This window comes from Mus caroli, unplaced genomic scaffold (assembly GCF_978045245.1).
Source record: "Mus caroli unplaced genomic scaffold, Mus_caroli_1 scaffold_16, whole genome shotgun sequence".
In the NCBI taxonomy this organism is placed as follows: Eukaryota; Metazoa; Chordata; class Mammalia; order Rodentia; family Muridae; genus Mus; species Mus caroli.
Genome location: NW_028227271.1, coordinates 53,602,320 through 53,630,128, shown reverse-complemented (window position 1 = coordinate 53,630,128; position 27,809 = coordinate 53,602,320). Strand labels below are relative to the sequence as shown.

Below are 27,809 nucleotides of genomic sequence, written 5' to 3'. Positions count from 1 at the left end.
AAGAAATAAAATGTATTTGTTTTCTGCCTCCAAGTCCATCTCTACTTTCAAATAGGCAGAAGGTAATGTCATAATTTGTATTCTCCAGCCTTGGAGAATACAGAAGGGTAAGTGTAGACTCCCCTTAACATTAGTATTCATGGACATACCAACTGAAGAAAACAACTCTCAGACCTTCTACCAGATTATGAATTCTTAAAACAAAGACCTGTGAGTGAAATCAAATGCATGCATGAAGCATCCCTTAATCTGCAAATGACATTGTAGTCTTCATTGAGTAAGGCAAAATTATTTGTCCTGTACCCACTCCATCAAAACTAGTTTCTGTAGCCAAAGAATCAGTGAAAATGAATTGCAGTGATTAAAAAGAAGACAAATCAACACATTTAATTTTCTCTCCAGTGATTTCAATTATAAGCCTAGTCAATGCCGATACGGCAGCATCATTCAGCATGGATTAGATCACAGATAATCTCAAGGAGATCACAAACTCTGCACATTTAAAGTGACTCAGCATGGGGGATCGACTAGCTCATGGGCTGTTGGACTTCTCACCCACCCACCCACTCTTGTCTCTATGGAGTAAATGCAATTTCCCTTTGAGGAAGTTGTATACTGCAGGAGTTATGAGGCCAGGCTTCTGGGGCCTGCCGCTCATGGCTTACATCCGATCGACCCTAGTTATGTAACTCTCTCTCATGGGCATGGTACTTTAATCCCTCTGTACACGCTTCCTCTTTCCTTCTAATGGGTATAATGGTAGTGTCTACTTCAAGGGTTTTTATGAAGATGAGTTGATTAAGGCACATAAAGAACCCAGGGACACATCAGCACAGAAGAAGCCCTTAATAAATGCTAGCTATTATTAAATGTAAATCTAAATCCGGGGGAGGAAAGCTATGTGCAATATTTATTATGTAAACTGAAAGATGATGAAAGAGGAATAGATCAACTTAAAAATACTGACAGCCTAAAGGCTGCATTGGCCATTCAATAAAAACCAAGCAAGGTTGAGGGCCTGAAAATGCGTAATATGTTTATTACAATTTGAAGACATGGGATGAATAAAAGTAAGACATGCCAGGTCCTAGGTTGAATGAGTCTCAGAACAAAGAAAATCAGAAAGTGAAAAGATATTGCTTTTTCTCTGCACACTTCCATTCACTTGGGGCATTCGCTGTAGATCTGTGCCTTCCACAGCTGCAAGTTTGCTATAATTACGATGACCCAAAGAATGAAAAGCACCCCATAATCTGCCTGCTTGATACAGTTAGCAGAGCAGGCCATTTGGAAGATAAAACTTTTATGAACAGTTGAATGAGTCCAAATTTGATTGGATGCACTGATAATTATGGGACTTTTTTTTTTATCCTAAACATTCTGCCTTGAGAGAAACACTGATATTCTAGAAAAGGATACACACTCTCTAAATGATAACAAACAAACCAAAAACCAAAGAGCGATGGACATTTATCATTCCACTCTCAAATTAACACAGCCAAATGGAGATTTAACTGCCATGCAGGTAAATGGGTTAGTTAGGATGGTCAAACTTCTCCTCCTTGGGGGGCTACCTTATCCAGCTTAGCCATCTCCACTGATGAAAATAACCTGGTAAATGCCAGAACTTTGCTTTGCTTTATGGCCTTGGGGTGAGCATATGTTTTATTTTGCACACTTTATTACTTGTTAAAGAGATACAGCCCTGAAATAAGTCTGGATTCATACACCAAACATTCTGTACTCCATAGACAGTCTGAATTGATTAAAGTCTCCTTCACCAGTTTTTTTTTTCCTAAGATGCAATAGTTCTCAACTGAGAAAAACAAAGAAACAGAACCTGCTAAGATCTACAACTTCCCTTATACGCCAGATCAAAGGAAACTACAAGGCAAAAAAGGAAATATTTGCACGTAAAATTCAAGACAAGTCAAAATAAACCACAATGAGATTAATGCTCCTGGGTGTTTTATTTTTGTTTTGCTTTGTTTTGTTTTCCCTTTACTTTTTAAATCAAAACTCTAATTCCTATGTTTAGCTGAATACACTATATGTTAAGGATATATAGAGCTCCTATAGTTGAATGTGTCGAAAATATAAAAACAATGGATAGTTTCCTATCATTAAAATCTGCTCTTCCTGTTTCGAACATTACATATTGTACAGCTGCGATAAAAAAAAATGTTTATGAAACAGAAATGGAGCATTCCTGGTTCACACAGAAGAGAGTCCCTGGTAAGTTAAGAAAGGCTCCTTCTAGTAAAGTTTGGATTTCACTCAAGGCCAAAACGAAGCTCCCAGAGGGAATCCAGTAGCTGCTTTCATAGAGTCCTGAATAATGTAGAGCAGCAGAAAAGATCTGCTAATATGGAAAGGTTTCTATGCATCTTGAGCTTTTATCAGCTTGGGATAGTGTAAACACTTTCCCGTGGGAAGCACAACTTGACAGGACTCCTAATTTTATAACCTGATCTGAGAGCTAAAAGCTCCCCCATAAAGATGATGCAAACGCCCTAATGCACAGCACATTAAGGCCCTAATGAAACAGCAGAGTCGGCGCTGTTAATGCAGGCCTCCATTCAGAGAAGGTTTAAATATAAGCATAATAAAGCAGATTAAAAAGAAAGAGGCTGTAATTACTTTTTAAAGAACTCAATCTCTTGTCCTATTATTGGTCTACTTGCGAGCCTCAAAGACTGAATACAGATAGTAAAACTGACATGAGGCTTGCCAATCAGGCCATATCCATTATTCTCAAATATGTAAGAGAAAATCCTGACAAAACGTAGAGAGGGGATGAACCATTGGGAAACCAGAACCCCTATCATACCATGTGGTTCAGAGATAGCCATTATCTTTTTTCGTGTTTTGTGTTGTTTATGTTCTGGTGTAGTTTGAATTCCATTATTTTTAGTTTGGATGGGGAGGTCATTTTTATTTATTTTTTTGTTTTGTTTTTCCTTAAACAAATGATCTCTTTTCTGTTTTCAGGGCACAAAAATGAACAGTGGAGAACCTTGTGAATTCCTCAGTGCAAAACAAGACAGTGGTCTTTCTAGGGTGATTTGTCTTCACCTAGCCTTGGTTCTTTATGTACAGGGCAAGTTGTTGGGGATATCATTTACATGGATGTTATTTGTGTCAGATATTATCTGTGCTGCTGAACTTTCAAATGTTGGTTATGTATATATGAAAATCCAAGAAGCTGTGTAAATTACTCCATCTTCCAAACTAGCTATCTTATATTTGCAGTCAAGTTGGTCCAATTAATTTAAAGAACCATCCATGTCAAACCAAACTATAGATCAAAGGAACAGAGTCCTCTGAGGTCTTTCCTCTGCTCCTTTTTTTTTTTTTTTTTTTGGTCTAACATGCAATAAATCTATCATTACCTGACTGCTCTGAATGCTCCCTAAAAACAGTTTAATTGAAAAAGATTAATGAATGGTTCATCCATTTCTGCAATTGACTTAACTAATGTAGTTCAGTAAATGATTCCTGAAATTGTTCATAATACTGGCATCTAAAATCCTATTTTATCACTATATATACAAGCCATTAATTCACAAAAAAAACAGTATATACATGTATGCCTGGATAAATGGATAGATGGATGGATGAAGGATGGATGGATGAATAGATAGATAGATAGATATACATACTTTTTATAGAACTCTGCATTAAAGAAATTCTGTAGTCAGTATTTTATCTCATAGCTTTGGTCAAAACAGACAAAATGCTCAAAGAAAGAACTAGTCAAAGAACATTTCTGCAGCATAAATCTGTGAGGGCAAAAAGCAATTTGAACCATGCCTTTGGTGCTGAGTATGTGTAGGAAGAGTAGCTATTTATTTGTAGTTCAACATGGACACTAGTAAGTTACTCAGACATGTTTGTGTATCAGTATTAGGTATGTATGCAGCATAAGTTCAAAATCATCATTGGTCAATAGTGTTCTTGGTGTTCTCTTCACAAAAAAATGAAGTTAACTTTCTGTAGACTTGGCCCTAAACCTATCCACTTCCTTGTGAGAATCACCCACTTTCCCCATGGATTGGTTTTATGCTACATGCTGCAGTAGTTTTCTTCAACTGAAGAAGAAAATAAACCAATTCTAACAAGATCACCTTCCTGCCTGCAGTTACCTATCACTTTTCTTTGCTGCATGCATAGCAGGGATTTAGTACACAGTACCGTTGATGATCAGCTGTTTCATTTCCAAATTCAGATAGCTCACACATCTGTTTCATTTCTAAAATCACTGCCCAGGAAAAGTGTTCCACCCAAACATAAACCTTACTATAAATAACTAAGAACCTAACAAATAACTATTTGGGGGAAATGGAAGTGTGTTTAAAAATCTGAATTCTTCCAAACCCTAGGCCTTAGTAATCTTTTTAGAGCCTTCCTGACAGCCGGGATCAGCTTCCCTCAGAAGTCGTCCCCAGAGTGAACAAACTGAAACTGCCGGAAATCCAGGTATTAACATCATATTACTTGCTAATTATAAAACACCGTTTCGCATACTGACTTTATGCACTTCCAACCCTTTTATCTAAAAACACGTATTTGCTTTCCAAATCAGAGCTTGACAGCAGAGTGTATCTGACATAAGACAGCGAAATGATCCTTAATAAGACAGGAGTTCAAAAGCATGCAGCTTCTATGCATAATAACTATGTCGCCTTAATTCATTGCTCCACAGAAATAACTCTATTTGTAGAAATTCACTGAGAAGGTGGAAATTTTAAAGATGAAACTGGCTTATTAAGTTTTGTCCATAGCCCCTTTCAAATGCTGATGCCCATTCTGATGCTGACTGGACTCAGAATTTTCTATCCTGATCGTTTTTACAAATATTGCAAAATATTTTACTCCTATCCTTTGTAACCTAACTTTCTGTGCATTTCTTAACTGATGCTGTTCAGTAGAAAATTGTAAGAATGAGGTACTATGGCTAGGAAGATGACAAAAAAGTGACTGTCAAAGGACTTTCTGGACTAAATAAGTGCTATGGGAACTCATTAGTTCTACAGTATTTCTAATAATTCATAAATAATGTTAGCTATCACATACTTTGTGATCTCCCTCTCCTTATAATACAATAACAATTTATATTATGCAACAAAACTTAATACTCTTTACAGACTGGTCATGAGCTTCAACTATGCTAAAATGATGAAAATTAAAATTAAATATTAAATTTTTTATATGTACTCCAATGTTTCATTCAAATTAAATTGTTACACTTTAGTATTTTTTCATGTCATTTCTGCTTTCAACTGGGCAGAAAAATAGATGAAAACAGCATATAGGTTTCAATAAAAGTGTAAACATTTCATAAATTATTATCATTTTCCTTAAATTGACAAAGAGATGCTTTATTGGCTTGCATAAAAGTCATTCAGGGCTCCTTACTACTTACAGTCTCATTGAAATTTTTAGTCAATGTAAAATGTTACTTTAAACTTTCATTTGTAGTGATTTTGATATTTCAGGAGTATGTATGTCTCTGTCGCTGTTGATATTACTCAACTCGAATTAGACTAAGTATAAAATCAAATACCAATTTAAGATACAAAACTGATTGACCCAGGAGAAAGAATATAGGAGAAGCCTAATAGTCATAAACTAGAACAAGGCAATGAATTATCATCATGTGCAGTCAGAGATCGCTGCCATCGCTGGAGGGCCGAAAATATCTATCATGAAGTAGATCAAGAAATAGGAGTCTTAGCTTATTCCATGAACAGACTTTTCCAAATTTTGTACTGCTCCCTGCCAATGGGAAATTAAACTCTGAATACACATTGGAGTGGAGTAGGAATGAGATACATCCATCTTTTCTATTGGGCCTAAAAGCTATGTGTCTGGCCTTGGGAGCTGACACTGAACATGAAAATATGAATTCACGTTTCATCACGAATCACTTTTTTTCCTCCTCCTGGAAATCACAAGAGAAAACACAAACCTGTACATCATAGGTTCCGTTTAGTAAAGCAGGCCGTGAAGAGCTGATATCCTGCAGCACGCCAGAAAGCACAGAACGGCTGGCCTTCTGGAAGTCTTTGGAATGGCTGAACTGCACCATGTTATGAAGGGCCAAGATTTTGCTGTCCAGCTCAGCATCCTGCCTGGTGCGATTATGCAGTCCTAAGTGATACTTTCGGAAGTGCTTAATCAGATCTGTGGGGTCATTGCCATAGTAACCGTATCCACAGATATTGCATTTAAAGTCCTGAAGCTCTGGAGACAGAGGTGCCGGGTCTGGGTTGTCATTCACCAATAAGTCACCTTTGGGTTTACTCAGTCTGACACCCCCATCTGAAGGCACTTGTGGGTTTTTTGAGGCCACGGAAACTGGACTCAAACCTTGACAGTTGGCTTGACCACTCTGCACTGGCCCTGTTTCCTCAGTGGCCTTTGGTGACATTTTATGCTCTTCCTTTGTCTCCAATGAATCCCCTGATGGGGTGCAGGCCATATCGTGAGGGTCATCTGCCTCTGCTCTTTGAGGAGACTTCAAGGGCTCGCAGACTCCCCCAGCAGCTGGAGATGAGAAAGCCAACATATTTCTGTCTGTTACCTCATCATGTGGGAAGGAGGCAAGGTTCCCTCCCTTACTGGGGCTTTCATAATTGAAGCCAGCCTTCTCACTCAGGCCTGAGATTTGCAAGTCCTTCTTACTGCTGGAAGATGGCTCTTGGCCATGCGTGCTGTGTTCCTCCTTCGAGTTCAACTCTGCAACATCACTCTGATCTGTATTTTCTGACATCTGATCTGCAGACAATTCTTTGTTCTTCCCAGATACCTTGCTCTCTGTAGCTGTTGGCTCCAGGGTTTGACCCTCGCCTTCACTAGCAACGTTTCTCAGAGGGGGGTTCTTTTTCCGGACCATATCTGTGAACACATAGTGAAAATGAAGGCACATGGTTATTGGAAGATTATGCACAGGTAACCCAATCTAGGATATATTACAGTCTATTCAAGGTCTTCCAAGGTGCACAATAAAATAGTTCCTCTGGGGGGCAGGGGAGAGAGATTGCTTCAAATAGGAAAACAAAAAGAAGCAATCAGACAAAAGCAAATCTTTGATATTTGAAACAGTTTAATGTAAAAGCTGACTGGCATATTTTTTTTAAGATAGGCTGTGAATATTAAAAATCTCATAGCCATAATCTTAATCATTGCCACCCATGTTATTTTTGACTAATTTTCCTTGCTTTCAATTATGGTCAATGATAAGTACATATATATCTACACATGTTATCGAATTTATATTATATATATATGCAGGTTTGCTGTTTACAGAACACAGATGTTCATGTTTAGTTTTATAAAACATATATTGAATGTTTACTCCCATGAAATAGTATGTACATATTATTACTAAGTTGCATTTTTGTATTGTTACACTCAGAGGAATATAGTTTCAAAGAAATAGATTCTTGTAAAAAAAAAAAAAAAAGAACAGACAGCTATGTCATGAACTGAGTGAAAACTACCCACTCACTACCAGGAAAGAGGATAATGAACATTTCTGATATGCCCTACCAAGAAGTTCTTTAAAACCTAAGGGTAGCATCCTGAAGTTGAGAGTAGGGCCTGACATGTGTTACAGTGACAGGTGAGGTTTCACCAGGACTCTGTGGAAATCCACTAAGCCCTTGTGGTCTCACCTAGAGAACAATATGGAAGTTGATACAGGTCACTGTCATTCTGAGGCTGAAATGACAAGATCTTAGCAATTTCTGGTGATTTTCTTCCCATGCCAGTGCTACTGACCCTGCCTTAGACCTTAGTAACAATCAAGCTTAGATCCAAGTGATATTAGTGACCCGGAGTAGAATAATATTGAGAAATAAATAGTCTCCTACAAATGAAAGAGCATATTAACAAAAGCCAGTTCAGAATGGGGCTCTGTGGTCTTTGTTCTTTAAGCTCTAGGCTGAAAAACTCAAGTGTTGCCTAAGTCATCACTCAAAATGTCTCTCTGAAATTTCTACGTGCTAATTTCTAATAAAGCAAGCTTTCTTTGTTATTAACAGGCTTTTCTGGGAGGACCAGTTTAGTAAAGTAGGTTATACCAAAAACTCTCAATGTGCTGGAAAAATTCAAATTAATATCATGGCTTAGGTGTTTTTTTCTGTAACTCCTCCATGGGCTGCACAACTCCACTAGCTTGAAAGGCATGGGTGGATGTTTGCTTCTGAACAGCTCCAGCCACTCAAAGTTGCTGTGATATGAATCACTGAACACGATAATGTACTAACGTGTAAACAATCCTTGACGAGGTGATATTTCAGTAACTATTGTTGAACACAGTTCGACAGCACTTTAAAAACTACAATGTTCTCCTTACGCACTGATAATCACCATCCATCACAGATCCACATAAGGTCCCCCATGCAGTAACAAAACTAGATTAAAGGAGTGAAGATTCAAGACAAAGGGTTAGCCAGGGAGGGCAACACTGCAAAGGAAGAGGACTATGTACCTTTCCTGGTCAGTCCATGAGAGTCTCAAATGAAAGAAACTAGGGCCCTTCTTTGTAATTTGGGACACAGGTTAACTATGTTTTTGTAATGTTTGAATTTCAATGTTGCTTTCGCTGACAGCATCTAAGGATGCCTGTATTGATCTGTCAGATGAGGCTCTGGTAGCCTTGGGAGTGCATGTGAAAGATTACAAGGCAATTTTAGTGCTAACCATTGAAGGGGAAAACTTTAAGAAAAAAAAAAAAACTAAAACATTAGTTATTATTTAAACTATAAATGTAAACAAAACCCATGTTATTGCAAACCAAGTATAGTGGCATGTGCTTGTAGTCTTAGCGATTCGGGATGCTGAAAGATCAGCTGAACCCAGGAGTTCTGGAGTAACCGATAGAACTCAATGACATGTGTGTGTGCACACGAGCGTGTGCATGCACTTACATATATTTACATATTTACAAGCTCAGGGTAAGTACTTATACCTTATATGAGTGTGTATATATTTATGCACTTATATTTAAAATTGACCTAGAAGACAGGATATTCTCGTTCATAACATCAAGAGTTCCTACACATAAAATGATACTGGTTTGGGACACACCTTTTGCCTCTCCTTACAGAATTCTGAAATATTTTGTATATTTCCCATTATCTCATCCTTATCTAATACACTTTGGTCCTTCTTTGGTCAAGTGGTCAACAACCCTAACATTTGTGTGGCAACTTTTCTCCTTGGCATACCTACATTTTAACAATGAGTAACTGAAATAATGTGAATGAGGTTGCCCAAAGCTATAAAAATTCTGTATGAAAAGACAGAATGTCTGTAGAAATTATAATCTGACTTATGAAGGTTACCTGTCTATCAAAATGAAGAGCAAATGGTTTATGCCCATATATTAATGTCAACGTGATTGGGAAAATGAAAAGGGAATTAAGATAAAATACTTAAAAGTTGAATTGATCTAAATACATTCATATTGGGGAAAAAAGGGCATTTTTTAGAAGAAAGAAACATTTTAGATCTCTGCTGATTTATCACTATCATGAAAAATGTAGTGGGTCAAAAGTTAAAAATTACTCCACCAACATCATTAGGTATTGAGAAAAAGAAAAAAAAAAGAAACAGAACTTAATTAAATTATCTACTCAAAATTTAGTTCCTTCTTCCACCCAAGAACAGACCTTCAGAAAGCATATGACTCACTGATGTCTTATGTTCAACAGAGTCCTTACTAACCTACATCGCAAAGAATGTTAAACTGCTAAAACTTCAAAGAGGAAGCAGAGAGGTCATTTGGGTTTTATATTGTGCTGTGGGGGGTAGGGGCATGTTCTTTTTAGTCGTTTTTATTAAAAAAATTGGTTAATTTATTTGAGTATACTTTGAAGTAGCTATAGAAGAAAAAGCATTTTTTTTACTGGAATTATATCATAATTTTTCAGAGTGACATATTATGTAAATATAAGCACATTTGCAATACTTCTGAGTGGAAGAAACTCCCCTCTCAAGTCATAAGTTAGATAGCACAAGACTATAGCCACCCGCCAGTTATTATCTCTAAGACAAATAACAGATTGCACGATGTTTCACTGTGTGCCAAGAACTTTTCCAGTGAACATTTTCTCTGGAAAAAAAAAAAAGAAATCACATCCTTGGAAAATCGTACCCAGCACTGACTTCACAAAGCATGTGTGTGGCTTTAGAATGCCTTCTACAAGTATTGATTCTTTTTGTCAACTATCAGGAAGCTATTGTCTTAGAAGATGCTTAGAGAATACTGAAGATGTTTTCGGAGTTGATCTGTACATCTGTTAAACAAACAACACAGAGAACGGTTTCTATTCCTAAATAAAGACACATGCTTGCATGGGTCACACCTAAAATACAGCAGCATGCTAGCACTCTGGGCTGCTCAAAAAAAAAAAAAAAAATCTGATAAAAGCTCAGGCAGACGTGTGACAAAATCCTGTCCTTTCTTGGTTTTAATAATACAGCCAGGGAAAGAATGTGATATAAAATGTTATGGAACAGGAATGATTTTTTTCCGAAAGATTGCAAACTTGATGAGATTATTCAATCCATAAAATTCCTTCAACCTTAAAAACTGTCATAGTTACCAGTGCCGGGTAAAGAGGGGAATCTAAATTTGTTCACACCAGCAATGGTTTTTCTAGATGAACTTTATGGACAATCACATGAATGAAGGTAAATCATCAATTATGTGTCATTCTACTTCATAGCAATATTCCTTTTTAAACTAGAAGAACAAATAAATTCAAAATGCTTGTTAAAGTAAATCTACTATAAAGCAGATTTTTAGATCATGAGGTTAAAAGAGAAAATTGACAGAGGGAACCTAAACTGATCATTTAAGACTTCAACACAAAGCTGGGTGGTGGTGGCATATGCCTTTAATCCCAGCACTTGGGAGGCAGAGGCAGGCAGATTTCTGAGTTCGAGGCCTGCCTGGTCAACAAAGTGAGTTCCAGGACAACCAGGGCTATACAGAGAAACCCTATCTCGGAAAAAAAAAAAAAAAAAAAGACTTCAACATAATTGAGAGAAGCAGAACTATTATTACCTTCTGAGAGAATGCTGAGCATTGTGCATACCTCTACCACGTTCAACACACACAAACAAATCCGTCTTAATTAGACCATCTAACCTGACTGCCAAGATAGCTAAACAGTATGCCCAGTATGTTCTAAGATAGAAAATATTCCTGTCGCAAAAATGCTAAGTCTTACCCTCAACTAATTTCATTGAATTGTAAATCAGGACAATAAACTTAAAAACATTCTTAGAGCTCACAATTATTTAAAACATATCCAAATAAGGTGCTGTATTATAGCATCACTTAAGTTTGTACAGTGGGGGTGATTAACACTAGACATAATGCTCTTTATTTCACTAATTAAAAATTTTAAGTATATATATAAAAGAATCGTCCATGTTAAGACATGAATCATTTTCTCCAGGTGGCTTCTTCACAGAAACAGGAGACTTAGTCTTCTGTTATCTGGACAATGAAATTCCACCCATGGTGACTTAGCTCTAGGCCACATATCTGTATACACTTTTAAACACACACAAATCTATCTACATGTGCTCACATACATGTACACAAATATAGGCACTCGTATACTTATGAAATGTTTTTAGCCCAAATATCCATGCAATCCATGATCAAACTGCCTGGCCAGAGCAATCAATTTTTACAGAAACTTGAAAGAAATTGAATTCACATTCACTGTGGTGAAATTCAGGATTAGTTTCCATAGAATACGAAACTTTGAAAGTACAGAATGTAAAGTGTACGTTCTCTCTCTATACTACCTTGGCCTCAAACAAAAGAATCAAAACGAGGAAGAATGGGAATAAGTTTTAGATGTGATTTACAGCACCAATATGTTTAACCCCCTCCTAGTTTAAGATAATACCCTCCTAGTTTAAGGTAAACACACACACACACATACCGGGTGGGGGGAGCAAACGCACGGGCACTGACATCCTTCACCATTCAGCATCAGCTGTGAATCAAACACAACAATCATGATTTGCTCATTCTCATTAGCTTTAATTTCCAAGAGAATAACAATGTGAAAATCAAGTGAAATGATGATTTAAAAAAAAAAAAAACCTTCTCTTTCAGTAGCTTTCTAAATGTCATTTTATGCATGAACCTCCACATGTATGTGTATGTATGCAAACTATATTCCCAACTACATTGCAAATATTCAGGATCCAGATTGTGTGATCTGACCTCTGCCTGGAATCCCATTGAGTATGAATTGTACAAGTAGCTGTTCTGATTTTCATAATATATAACACCAGATGACTTGCTCTTTTTTTCCAGATAATAAAACTTTCAAGTGCTTGAAATCAAAGTAGTCACAAATAAAGAAGTCATCATGCTCTAATCTTTAGTAAGATGTTTTATACCATACTTGCTCATATCACTAACATAAAGAACAAAGTTATTAATTACACATTTCTTGTAGCTTTTATGAAAAAAATAAAAGAAGATAAAGAATAAAAAGTTTCTTTTGATCAAAAGTCTACCACAAAGAATCTAAAGAATTAAGCAAATGATAGCCAAATAAAAGGGAGGTCAAGTCTTGGACCTATAGCAAGCTAGATAGCTTCCATATGAACACGGGAAGTTTCTCCTTTAAGGAACATATGTATCTGCTCATTGGTTTGGGGGGATGGGGAGCCACTTGTAGCCTGTCTACTCCACAGATACAGATCAAAATCAGACTGCTTAAGTGAACTATAAAAATGCAAGAAACACTGTTTATCCAATTCACAAACCATCACTGAAGGAGTTTAAAGGTTTTCTAGTCCTTCTGATTCTAAGGCAAGACTTGAATGGTAGATCACTTTTTTGTTAAAGGGGGCCGGGGGCAGAGGGGGAGTGAAGCTTCCAACTCTATAAGCTCTCTGTCAAATTCAGTCCTTTACTATTCATTTTTACTTAATTTGGACTTAGAATCTTTATCATTCCTAAATTTTTAAAAGATATTTTTGGACATTTTAAATCCTTTTGAGATTAAAATGCCATCACCTTCACACGTCTCCTATAAAAGAATTCTCTCATTATTTCAGACCAAAGTAATACAAAATGATTACTTCTAGTAACATCTTTCCAAACACAAAGTCTATTAATAATCATCCAGACATTAGAACTCACGTAAGCCACTCTGACATAAAATGCTAACCTCATTCAATAACTTTTGAGGCTTGATCAAACATACCTATTAGGCAATCATTTCATCATACTGTGTTCCCTATAATTTAAATATATCATTGCAAAGCCATTAGTCTATGTTAAAAGGGAGCATGAGGTGGGTTAGTAAAAATGCAATGTGTGTAAAAATGAGACTTCATGGATGCATACTAAAAATTTACATTGACAATTTTGTTTTTAGAAGAAAATTATGAAGCAGTTATATGTGTCTCTAAAGGCTTTATGGTAGAAATCTGACTTTAAAACATATCTGAAGACATTAAAACATGCATTTTTTCACTAATTGAGATAACTAAAAAACAAATATGTATCTCAGAGTATCAAAATCAGAGAGGAATAATTCTCTTGTTTCATAACAAATGAGAGTGAAATTCAGCAATACACACAGACACAGAGACACAAATATACACACAGATACACACTCGTGTGGTTTTCATTATTTTTTTCAAAGAAAACAAAAATGCCTACAGTGAAAACTGTTGATTGAAACCAACTAATCTGACTGAGCCACAAATGACCCTGGCCCACTAATTTGCATGTGAGCAAGTTTTGCTTTGTCCTTTCCTTCTTGACTAAACTTATAATATATCAACTGGTCCTTGGGCAAAGCACCAATCATAGTGTCAAGTTCAAAAAGAATAGCTTATGGCAACATATTAATGAACCTATTTAACAAGACAGCTCTGGAGTGAATTAACACTACACTGTACAAAACCTGGATTTCCACTGATAACAAAAATAGCCAGAGTCTATCTTTGTGTGAACATTTGCCTTGCTTTCTAGCACTTGCTGAAAATGATCCTTGTTTATTAAAAGAGGTTTAATTTTTATTTATTGCAGTTACTATATTTCCAGTCTGTCATTAAGCAAAGGACATTTCAATCATTAATCCAATCCACTAATATAACTGGCTATAAACATCTGTCTCCTTTAAGAAATCAGTGCCAAGGAGTGCTAATCCACTTGATAAAAGTGAAGTGATGCACACACACACAGAATATGAATGTGCAGTATGGTGACTCTGTTAGATCCATACCCTGGAGACAGCACACTTCACTGAAAATGCTCTGTTTTCAATGCACTATGAAGCCCAAGGCAAGAATTTGGTCATCGTGGTATTTCCTTACTTTTTTCATTTTTTTTGTTGGTTTAAAAGAGTACCAAGCTGAACATAAGGTTTAAATACACCGACAATCGACGCTACCAGTATCCTGGGTGGCTGGGTACTGTATACATAGAGGAGAGACAGAAAACTTTTCTCCTTCCAAGACGAAGGGAAGTAAGCGTGTGCCATCATGTGCAATAGTTCTTCCTCATGAAACTGAGAAGTAACTTAGAAACCACTGAGCTCATCCTTGCCATACAATAGGAAGTAGTTTAAAAGGCCTGCACCCATCTAAGGACAAATAGCCTAACGACAGAACCACAGAGGTGTCCAACAGTTAAAGGCACAACCATCATGAACATTTGATAATACATCCACACAACAGAATGGAATTTTTTTTTCCATTCCATGCTTTCTAAAACCTATCAGTGTATACTTTGCCAGATTTATCTCAGCCAATTTATAGTACTTGCAGCAGACTTTCATGTAGTGAAATAAACACATGGGCAATGACACAATATTTGTCTTGTTTTCCATACCACCCTATCTGGTGTCCGTGTAATCGATTCATGAGGATCTATAATTGAACTATAACTGAATGGTAGCAATAACAAGAGTTGTAGCCTCACGATAAGAAGAAAGTCAATGAGTTCTTGCCTATTAAGCGATGTGGCTTTCCAAGTTGCCTGTCCTATTTGTTTCTATGTTTTGTCTGGCACAAAGTGGGCAGCTTTGCTTCTCCATGTGCTATGAGGCCAAGTGATCACACACTAAAACCTCTGACATTATGTGTGAAAAAAGTCCTTCCTCTATTTTAGTCTACTACAGTGGGAAGTTCAAATATTACCCAGCCCCATTTTCCTTCTGATGAAACAGCAGGAGGATTGGGAGAGGAGGGGGGAGGGGGGAGTTTTCTCTATTTAAGTGCAATGATACTTTGAATGAAAATTACCATTTTCAAACACCTCTGGGTGAATCCTGAGCAGGATTAGAGCCATGAGGAGCACACCCTGCTGTGGCAGAGGATCTATGTTTGCTTCCCAAAACCAACCTGCCAGCTCACAGCTATCAGTAATTCCAGTCCCTGGGTATTTGATGTCCTTTCTGGTACCTCTAGTTCTCAAACCTACAACCTATCATGTATACATAGAAAATGGAACAGATCAGTCATTCAAAAATAAGTCTGTTTATGAAAGTAACATAACCTAGTGTAACAAACTGTGTAACAAAACACAGTTCTCTGTCATCTAGAAAAAGTTCTCTGCATGATTTCTAAAACTGCATATAAAGTCAGTGCAGAATTGAAGTACTATGCCTAGAAAGTTTCCACTACATGAATCATTTTTGAAAAAAAAATCAATTTTGAAAATATTATGAGAATATTCTGCCTCTGTTCAACCCATACTCAGCTAAGCTCTGTCTGGGATTTTGAGAGAGTGCCTGTTTAAACAGAGATGACATGAAACCCAAAAAGTTCTCTTATGTTCTTCTCATGATAATGGCTTCTAAAAGAGAAATGAAAGACAAGTCCTTGATCAAATTAAGCTGAGTTGAAACTGAATGCTCTGCACCCCTCCCAGATATCCATAATGTATATTAGCAATTACAGTTCTAAAAGGTCTTAGATAGAACAGAAGATGGAATCTCTTCCGTTTGGACCGACTTTTCCAATCTCATTTGGCTTTATGTCACAGAATCCCACTTACCCCACTCAAGTTTTGTTGAACACAGAAAAGGTGCTGCTTCCAGACAGCATGGCTCAAGGAAAATCATAACCAAGACGTTTAAACATACATAATGTAATTCCTTTAACTTGGCAGGGAAACTTTGATATTTTCAATTTGTTTATGATTTTGAAGAGGCTTGTTGTTGGGTTTTAGTACAGTTTCAGTAGTAAAGGAATTTCAAAACACAATATAATATGATATGATAGAATCAACATGCAGAAGAATCAGTAATAGGAAAGGATTACAGACATTGAGTGGAGAAAAGCAGAAGATAAAATATCAATGTACAATTAGATCACAGATCACAGCTTTTGAAATCATATACTCTTAATTATGTAGGATATATAAGCTCAATGGTAACCCTGAGCTCAATGCTAATCCTCACATGTAGCAACTCTAAAATTTTCTGTTACAGTTTTTAAAGCTAAACCATGACAATGATCAGTTTAAAACACTCATCCTAAATTTGTCTCATTCTTTTTACCAATTTTACTATCATCATGTATATATATGGAGTATGTATGTATAAGCATTGTCATAAACACATACACACACAATTACACATTCACACACCACACTACATGTGTAGATGTCAAAAGGTAACAATTAGGAGTCAATCCTTGTCTCTAGTGTGGGTTCCCGAGACTCTCAGGCTTGTATGGCAAGGGCTTCTACCAGCTGAACTTTCTGATGAGCTACTGTCTCATTCCTGTACAAATAATTTAAATTTCATTCTATTAAAAATAAGAAAATATTTAAGAAATTAAAAACTTCTTAATATGTCTTATTAAGAAACTATGGAATGGGTAAGGTATTAGGGGAAGACTTAAGGTTGCAACAAAGAGTATTTACATTCTGTAATAATCACATACTTGAGAAAATATGGTAGTCTCCAGAATTCTCCTGCTTCTGAAAACTCTACCCTGTTCCATCTTAACTGGACTAATAATAAAGAACAAAATAGCAATGCCTTGGCCCATGGTAATGAGCCTCTAATGAAAGTGTGCATTTAGAGCATGAATTAATATTAATTTGACTAATGATTCTGAGTGATAGACAATAAAATAAAGCAAGTGTGTTCAAGCAGACTCCCTATCCTAAGCTTGTCTTGCCTAAAGAATTCTTAGGGAATCATGAACTTTGTTAGTCTGACTTAATTGTATATCGTGTAAGAATTCAAACAGAGATGAGATATGGGGAGAGGTAAGAGAGGTAGAATAGAATAGATAGGAGAGGATAAAGAATAAAGGAGAGAGAAGAAAGGGTCCAAGAGGGGTGGAGAGAGAAAGAGAAAGAGAAAGAGAAAGAGAAAGAGAAAGAGAAAGAGAAAGAGAAAGAGAAAGAGAAAGAGAAAGAGAAAGAGAAAGAGAAAGAGAAAGAGAAAGAGAAAGAGACAGAGACAGAGACAGAGACAGAGACAGAGACAGAGACAGACAGAGACAGAGACAGACAGAGACAGAGATAACAAAGATACTGAATTAATTGAAACAAGGAACAGAATCTTTAAAGTAATCTTAAATACAAAAATTGAATTGGAATTAAAGTCCCACTGAGAGCTAAATTTGAAAGGATGGCTATGCATACAGATTCTTTGGGGCCCCAACAGTTCCCACTTTACATATTCACATTAAAAAAATGTGTTGCATGTGGGTGAAAGGACAGAATTAGCTAGGGCAGAAATGAGCTCACTCGTGAAATATTTCTTATAGCTAATGTAATCAATCTTCTATTTCAAGTTCGATGTAAACTTACACTTCAATCTACATCCCACCCTTCCCCCCCCCCACGCACACACACATCCCACCCTTCCCCCCCCCCGCACACACACATCCCACCCTCCCCCCACACACACACACATTCCACCCTTCCCCCCCACGACACACACATCCCACCCTTCCCCCCCACGCACACACACATCCCACCCTCCCCCCCCACACACACACATTCCACCCTTCCCCCCCACGACACACACATCCCACCCTTCCCCCCCACGCACACACACATCCCACCCTCCCCCCACACACACACACATCCCACCCTTCCCCCCCACGACACACACATCCCACCCTTTCCCCCCTCCACGCACACACACATCCCACCCTCCCCCCCCCCCAGGCACACACACATGCACAGTTAGCAAAGACTTTCTCCACCTATACCCTAATTAATCATTTCTTTTCTCAATCCATCTATATGTGGACAGCTGTCATAACACCAGAAGGGGAAAAACACTTACATAATTCTAGATTCAGGTGTTTCACACTTTCTTTCTCCAAAATCTAACTGAGGAAAGAGAACAAAATTCATAACTAGACTCCCTTCAGGCCCCTGATCCTGAGTGCCCATAGAAACTGAGAAAAAAACTGTGTGATTAGTGACTAAGTGTGTCACTCTATCGCTACACTGAGCCAGGAACTGGAACAAAAAAGTACGTCATCTCACCTGATTTTAATTTTGATTGGTTGTCTTGGGTAAAATAATAATTGTAGTTGCATTTTACAGATGAAGCAATACAGTTTTAAGTCCTTCCTTAGGCATAGGCTGAGGACGGGGAATACCTGCTATTAGTGCACTAAACCTTTATTAAAGTACTAGTTTAAAACTATTTTTTCATAAACCTTGATATTTTTTTCTTGAGCAACACTTACTTGTAGGCATATTTGTACATGCAGATATAAAAGCATTGTCCCTTTCAGGTATTTACATTAGAAGCATTCTAAAAAGGCAGCTATCAAGCATATTTTCTTGGCTCCATATCTCAGGGCAATGAATGCACAGAGGCCACTAAGTTATTCCAGCCTTTGGAATTGCCTCAAAGCAACCAGCACTAAGGGATCCAGACTATTAAAGTTCAGGAGATGAGTGGACTTCTACCAAGTCTTCTAGTGTAGTCACAAAAGAAACTGTTTCTCTGCACTTGTTCGCATGGCATTTCATACAGATGGCCTGCAACAGCACTTTCCATACTTTAAATGGTGATGCAATTATGGTTCTCTGCTAGACTTTTCCTAGAGCAGAAAATATCAATATTAACATTACCACTAATTAAAAATATCAGCATATCTCCATTCATATGTGCAATATATTACTCAGATTATTGATATATACTCTTATATTTATAAGTATTTACATGTCACCCATTGTCTTCCACCCTCCTGCAGGTTGGACACATCTAAAACTGGGACATGCTTCCACAACTGTCAATGTCCAGTAATTATGACAGTGATGACTGGAGAGATAGGAAAAAAAAACATTTGAGGTGTTTTTAAATCTCCCTGTTACTTCTAGTATATGTCCCTCACAGAGACAAACTTTAGGTTAGGTGCATACGCAGATATATTGTTACTAGATGGGTAGCCATTAAAACACTTAAATATTTCTGCATATAATCTATTTTTTAAAGGAAGCCCCAAGTCTTAAATGAAACCTAAAGAATAAAGATAGTTCTAAAGTTGTCTCATCAATATAATACATTCTAATCAAGACATACAGATTCAAAGTACTTTGTCTTTATTTGTATTGGATAAAGAACGAACTATCATGACCCAAGGTCCACATGCACAAGGCAATACATGCACAAGTAGTGAGAAATACATAGACCTTAACTTCCTTTTCAAAATTGTGAGTCACAAGCTGAGAAGCCTGCCCAGTGTTGATGAAGTGTCTAGCATGCAAGTTTGAGGAACCGAGTTTGAATCCCCAGCACAGACATGAAAACTGGCAGTCAAGGCAACCCGCCTGCACTCCAGCACTCAAGAGATGTCTGGGAAACAATATCCTGATGTTCAGTAGCCAAATCAGTGAGTTCCCGATTCAGCTGGAGACACTTGCTTATCAATAGAGTGTGTAGGAATTGAGGAATACATCTGATGGCTAGCTTTGTCTCCCATCTGCAAGTGCACAGACCTGTACATATATTTAAACACACATATGCCCTCAGAGATCCAAACAAGAACACACACACACACACACAAAGTAAATATATGTCAAAAGAGAACTTAAAAAATACAATTCGTGCAGCATAAAATAATACAGGAAAACATCAAATGTTTAGATCAGACTCCTAGAAACTTAGAACATCTGGAAAGACACAAAACCATGTTTAGTTTCAAAGACACACAAACACATACCATACGCAGGCACACACAGCCATACAATGAATAATATAAGAAAACACAGTGAAGTACGTGATTCTATTATATGATGTTATATTGAAAAAAATGTATGAAGAAACTACATACAGTGAATTACAAACACAAGCTGCTCAGAACCAGTAAAAGCGTGCAATACACATAAACGCTGTGCGCTACTAGTGGTAGGGTTCAACATCAAGCAAAGCCTCTCTTGACACTGATAGTGGTCAAGAGAGGCATTGATTTTTAGGGGAAGAAATCGGGATCAAGATGGGGCACGGGAGCTTAAGCGGCAGAGACTTTGTTTCTTGACAGGAAAGGCAGTTACACAGGTGGATGCACTGTGTCACAATTCTTAGCATACTTGTGCTTTTTGGTGATGTGATTAGTACTCATGTTATTTTCCTGCCAGAAAAAAAAAAAAAAAAAAAAAACATCAATTGCTCTGCAGAAAGCATGGATAGATATGCTGAGATGAAATCTTACAGCGGCTATCATCTGATGCTCCACCTACAAGACCTCAGTGAATAGAGTTACCATTAGTGCCTCATCCGCATGCGCAGACAAGGAGCGCCTGTGTACCAATGCAGGCAAGGGGCTGAGGGAAGGAACAAACTGAGAAATTTCAATTAAAAAAAAAAAGGGGGGGGGGGTTGAGGAAAATGGGTAACTCAAAATAAGACCAGAGAACAACAGAAGAACATCAGAAGGAAAGATAATCAGAGAACCTGAAACAGGGAGAAGAGAGAAAACTTTTCATCCAGGACTGTTAACAAGGATGCTAGAAGGAGTCAAGGGAAGACAGGTCTGTAGTTATTAAATGTAAATCATGATGGTATAACGTGCAATTATACAAATACGCAATTATATGTACAATTATATCGCAGAGGCAAGTTAAGTTAAAGTGGATGAGAACCATTTATTAAACACGTACTATTTCCTAATTATTTATTCATTTGCTCGCAGGATTTTCCCACTTACCCCTCAGCAAAACTGTACAAGTTATCCATTAATCTCGCTTTACAGATGAGAAAACTCAACTGAAGAGAGGTTATTGCCACTGTTTCGCTTAGAAGCCTGGCCTGATCTGTGACAAACAGCCAATCCAAGTCTTGTGGGGTTTCCTCTGTGAATTCACCATCTAAATTATGTGATTCCTTATGAGACTGAGTAAAGACTGTTGTTGAGAAGAAATGTGTCAGATGCTAACCTTCCCTAATGGACTTTCCACACATTTGTGCAAAACAGGAAAGTCAAGGTATTTCTTCCCTCTACTAAATGGTGCAGAGTGGCTGTTCATTTTGCATGGGAAAAAAAAAAGTTAATAGGTAAAATTCTATTAGTTTCAAGCTCCCACTTAGTTAATATTTTCTACAGACTTTGGCTTCTATTTTCAATTAAATGGTTTTGAAGTACAGTAGTATCTGACCAAAAAAAAAAAAAAAAAAGCATACTTGAAAGTATTCTTAAAACTACTTCGTGTCGTGAGTACTATATAATATACAATGCAACCAGATTTTTCATGGAGAATTTACTTCAACTTTTCAAACATAATTTTGCACTCACAAGATTCCTTAAGGAAAAAAGAAATAGTCAAAGATAGAGTCGGCTAAACAATCTCATCCCATCCTTATGGACCACATGAGCTGAAAGAATAGCTGAACCAGACAGGCAAACCCCCATAGCCTTGCACAAATGGAAGGAAACAACAAATATGTTAGAAGGTGCTGACAAGTTGAAACAAGTGCTACCTGGGAATGTCTTCTACGACGAGAGGCGCTACTTGAGGGAATACTGTTTTAATCTTTGCCTAAGTAACTAAATACTAAAATAGTTCAACATGTCAAAAAGGTCCAAGATTGTGAACATTTGCTAATAAATGCAAATGATTCAACTGTAATATCTGGATATTTTTTTTTAAGAACCCAAGGTCAAAAGTATCCCTTGGTATGGTCTCTACTTAGTTTTCACTCCTATGTGTAAATACTCCAAAACTGATCAGATGCTTTGATAACTGAGGATCGAGAGCACTGCCAAATTAATACACTACATGTATTCAGATAATATGGCTTTTTAAGGGCCAATCATGTGTCACGTGTGTTGAGCAAGATGTAGAAAGACATCAAAAATCTCTCACTGAGCTTATAAGGCTAGAAAGAGAAGAAAACCAGGAACTAGGGTACCAGATCCATGTTTGCTTGACCAAGAAGGACTTCCTAAGATAAAAGTGCCTGTCAGTGAGACAGCAGTAGTTGTCCAAGGCAAAGATGGGACTTGGGGATTCAGAGAGAGAAGGTGAAAAAGCCAACATTCAAAATAGATCAATATGCTTTTTAAAGAACTGAGAACTTGTGGTGAGTTGGAATAAAACTCCATGAAACAAACAAAACAAAAGCCGGTTGGTGGTGGTGCACGCCTTTAATCCCAGCACTTGCGAGGCAGAGGCAGGTGGATTTCTGAGTTCGAGGCCAGCCTGGTCTACAAAGTGAGTTCCGGGATAGCCAGGGCTATACAGAAACCCTGTCTTGAAAAACAAAAACAAAACAAACAAACCAAAAAAACCTCCATGAAACAAAGAATGAAAACAATATCTGTAGAAAAATCCTATTTCCCTGACAATCTATCACATATACTCCCATTATCATTAGTATTCACAAATTGTTATGTGAGCATGCCATATAGAGTATTTATTTCCTTGGTTGCTAATACAATGCCTACATAATTATCATGGCAAACATTTGAAGTGAAAGATAACAATTTATAAATATATGTTTGTATGTGACTGTTTTGAATTGATCTCTTTCTAAAGTTTAATATTCTTTTCCTGAAGAACAACATAACACATTTAATTTTCAGGGAATCTTTTGTTGTTGTTGTTGTTGCTGTTGTTGTTTCATGTCATGAGCTAAGTGGTATCAAGGTTCAAAAAGAAAAGAAAAAATGACATAGAGGTAAGGAGAGAGGAGGAGGGATAATAGAGAGGAGGAGGGAGAGGACTGAAAGAGCAGCATCAAGTATCTTATCTACACTGTACTCATGGGAAAAACACTTTACACCTCAAATTTACGCAGAAACTATACATTTAAACCATCCATAATACACTGAAATTCTAAGACAAAGGTGTGTCTTTCTAAGAGAGCTGGCTAGCTTTATCAGAGCAGCCATGCTCACAGTAAACACCTAAGCAACAGTTCAGCACAAGACATGACAGGAGAAAAAGGAGCAACACAAACAATACATCTCTCGGAATGTAAACACTGGACACTAACTGTTTGCTATTATTATTATTAGATCTATTTCTTCAACCGCAAGAAAACAACTTAATGTGGAGGGTCGTATTAGAGACACGTGGAGGAAATGTTATCTTCATGTGGAATTATACAGAGTTCTGGGAGAGGACAATGAGGGTGCCCTGAGATACAGATGTGAAAAACAGGGGAACTGCCCACTATAAACACATCCCAAGGAAGGGTCAGCTTTTAAAACAAATGGTTGCCTTGGCAACCATCAAAAAATGGCTGTGGTTCTAAAGGCAACTAAGGTAGAAGTTTGCATTTCAGTAGGGTTGACACCCTGGAAACACAAACCCACCTAAGAGTTTCTAAAAACACAATAATAGTAAATAATAGTAAAAATAATAAACTACAATGTCATGGCATACATACTGAAGAGGGAAAGGTAAAATGTGAAGGGAATATGTAGATTCCAAAAGGAATTCAATTCTAATCACAAGTGAAATAAGAGGAGAAAAACCTACATGAGATGTTCTGGGCTCTTAACAAAGCTTCAAATTTCTGATACAGGTGTTTGAGCAATTAATGATACCAAATCATTGAGATTTTGCATGTATTCAAAATATTTAGTTAAATCAGAAATATGACTGTCACTATTTTTTGTATCATTATTATGAATTCCTACCTGAATGATGTCATTCTATTGCCATTCCAATTGTATTCTCACAACCTACGGGCCAATGAAAAGCCATGTAATAAACATTTGTTGGTGGAACTTATCAAAATTACTGGAATTAATAAAAACTTGTTGAAACCACAGCCACAGCATGAATCAAGTGCTTAACTTATACCTGCGGGAGTCTTCTGTAGAACTCTAATGGGACATTGTAGCTCTGACTAAGCAGGGTCCATTCAGACTTATGTTTCTTACACTGGCGACATTTTGTAGTGCCCTAGAGTAAACTGAAAGGTAAATGTGGACCTTCCAAAATGAGCTCACATCTGACCAGTTCCCTTGGGAGCTCACTTAGAACGTGATCAAAAATCTCAGTGATGATTCTCCTAAGAAGTTGTGGTCCATGAAACTCAGCACTTACCGTATGGACTGGAGGCCTCTTCCAGTCAAGATCTATACAGGTGGAACCATAGCAGACTTCATACCGAGGAACCAGAGGTCCATCTAAACTTTTATACTTTACACCAATGCATAAATCTCCCATTGCTAACCAACAAGGGAAGTTTATTTTCAAACGAGATCATTCCCAAATTATGTTACTTTTAGCAGAGGTCAGCCCTCTGTGGCCATCACAAGTTAATTCTTCTAAGCCCCTTCAGAGAGTGCCCAACGGCATGGGCAAATAGGAGGAATGTGTTAGCATGTGAATATCTGTGGTATTACAAATATCATGAAGGGACACCTTCACATGCAAGACAACAATGCTTGTCTCTCTCTCTCTCTCTCTCTCTCTCTCTCTCTCTCTCACACACACACACACACACACACACACACACACACACACACACACACACACTGCTTTCAAGCTTGAAGTAACGGGTCTCTCAAAAAATAATAACAACTTTGGAATAATGGGTTCTTCTTAAGGAAACATACATATGGGGTGCTCATGGACACAATGAAATGTACACATACTAAACAAAAGCAATGTGGCTTTGGTCAAAAATGTCTCTTCTTTTTTATATTTACCTTTGTGCATGCACAAGCTTATATGATGTATACATATAAGCCATGGGTCGTGTGGAGTTCAGAGGACAATGTCTTGTGTAGGTCCTTAGCGTCTACTTTATTGGAACAGGATCTCTTGTCTAAGGCTGTGAATAGCAAGTTCGCTAGCCCATGAGCTTCTGAGGATTCTCTTGTCTCCATCTCCCATATTTTGCGGAAGTGCAAGGGGTGCAGATGTGGACACTACCACATCCAGCTTCCCAGGGACTTTGGCAACTCAAATTTAAATGTATAAATATATAAATTCCTAGCATTTATACATTTATAACTTTGCCCACTGAGTCTGACAAAGAGAACCACAAATTTATCTAGGCATGCGGAATCGCACAAGCATCTTGAACAATGGCACTGTTTAAAGAAACTCCATTCGACTGTCTGACTGTCTGGGTTGGGAGATACAGTGCAGTACAGCCTGCATTCACTCCTAGCAAGTTTTCTGTTTTGTAATATAACTTCAAATATTTTTGAAGAAATATGGTAAAGTGATTATCCTTCTGGAACTGGATCCACCGACACTGTCGCATTAACTCACAGCTTGTTAAATACTCTGCCATCTTTCTATAACATTCGTTATTATGAGACTAGAATCAGCATATGGGAGTTGCTCTTTTCCTGCTACACTGAAGTCATTACTAACGACTCATCTGTGACATGGACTCTTTTTCATAACTAGGAATTTTAGCTTCACAAAATTGAGAAAGTGCCACATTGTTTCTTGGCATCTTTTCAAATGTGACATTATTTCAATTTTGGAAAACTCTATCTTAGCAAACACATTAGAGGGTGCCAGGTTAAAGATTGCCCAAAAGGAGCAGCAAGGCCTCTGTGTGAGCCAACCACAGACCTTTCTTCTAATCTAGAGGGTCACATGCCTTTCATTAAAGGCACATGGAATTACACTGAGCTCAACAAATGCATTTCAAAACAGTTTATCAAATTACCAGCATATAGAAATGAATTCCAGTTATGGAAGATAAGTATTGGAAAACAACTGCAGCGCAGAGATGAAAAGCTCCTGGTACTGTCTCTAATAAAAAGTCTGTATGAGTCGGTCTTGTGTCCGATGCGCAGATATTGATATTATCAAACCCATATACACCATCCATACACACAAGCACTGTATAGTAAATAAAAATAAAATAGATGGAGGAATTTCCCGGCTCATTCATTTCTGAGAAAGAAAAAAAATGTAACTAAGGAATAGAGTCCAAAGAGCAGTTTTCAGACCCTTTGAAAGTGGTGTTTTGCAAGTTCTCACATGGTTTCTAGAAATTTATTCTTAAAACTTATATAGTGAAAAGAGAAGGCTGGCCATTTGATCAGCACCTTTTCCAAGCCCCTACATAAGGGACCTGTCCGCTTTATGGTCCACACACAGTCTTAATAGCAGCACCTGCCAGCAAACACTCAGAATTAGCACTTTTGGCTAGGCACATATCTGCTACCAAATTAAATAACAGTTCCACGGGGTTGCTGTAGCTTCCTCCAGAAAGTCTCAGGAAACATCAGTGGTATTTCTTGTATTACCACTAAGAAGTATCTGTACATCTAGTCTTTTTTTTTTTTTTTTAAGGCCTAGATAGCTTTCACGCTTACACTGGTTTTTAAGTAGACAATACTTCATAGTCACCCCACTGTGTACATGCTACTATGACTACCAAATCAAATAACTTCTCTTTATTGTTTTCCTTAAGAAACGTTGGAGGCTTCAGTATTAACAAGTCCTTTTATTAACAAAATGCTATGACCACATCGCATTTACTTCACCTAGGAAAAGAAAGTCAATTCTAAAATATCCTGGGTGAACCACAAGACATTACAGCTAAGCCACCAGCCTTCAGAAGCACACTGGTTGTATTCTGACAGTACTACCACACCTATTGCCTAGTAAGACAATGATTAATGCTGAAGAGGAACTGTGTAAGACTGTGGAGAAGAGGAAGGAGTGTCATGCAATCACCACAGAAAGTAAGTCATGATAGGAAAAGCTTGGCTATCAGAAAGTCATGTGATCTTTTAAAGAACTTGTGTAATAGCGGAAGAACTAACTACCCCCACCCTAACGAAAACCAGGATGATTTCAGAGATCATCCAAAAACATAAAACACCCCCAAATTATTATTTCAAACTTCTGTACAGTTCAGGATAGCCTTGAAAAGAGACTGAAACTGAAATGAATAAACCTAAGGCATGAGTGATACTTGGAGAAAATGATGCCATGGGACTCTCTGGAAATATTATGAGGCCATGCTTTCCTACAAGGCTGAATTTGTTTCACTCTGTATATGCCATAAATGTTCTAAATTCTAAATTAAAATAGGGCTTTAGAACAGCGGTTCTCAACCTGTAGGGCATAACCTCTTTGGGGATTGTATAACAGATATTCTGGATATCATACATTTATATTATGATTGATAACCATAGGAGCATTATAGTTATGAAGTAGCAACAAAATAGTTTTATGGTTAAGGGCCAATATGACCTGAGGAAGTTTGTTAAAGGGTCATAGCACTGGGAAGTTTGAGAACCACTGTCTCAGAAGCACCATTTTGAATAGTCTAATGAGCATTTCCATAGTTAATGACATACAGAAATTAAAAAGATTAGAAACAGATCAT

General features: G+C 37.4%; 1 protein-coding gene across 7 annotated transcripts in view; it reads right to left on the bottom strand.

Annotated features, from left to right (window-relative positions):
• The window catches only part of Trps1 (transcriptional repressor GATA binding 1), a 233,451-nt gene that overhangs the window by 182,792 nt on the left and 22,850 nt on the right, over positions 1–27,809 (bottom strand). For all 7 annotated transcript variants that reach the window (XM_029469683.2, XM_029469682.2, XM_029469681.2 and 4 more), the window contains exon 2: positions 5,972–6,900. In XM_029469683.2, coding sequence (XP_029325543.1) covers positions 5,972–6,898 — 927 coding nt within the window. In that variant the 5' untranslated portion in view covers positions 6,899–6,900. The remainder of the gene's footprint in view (positions 1–5,971; positions 6,901–27,809) is intronic.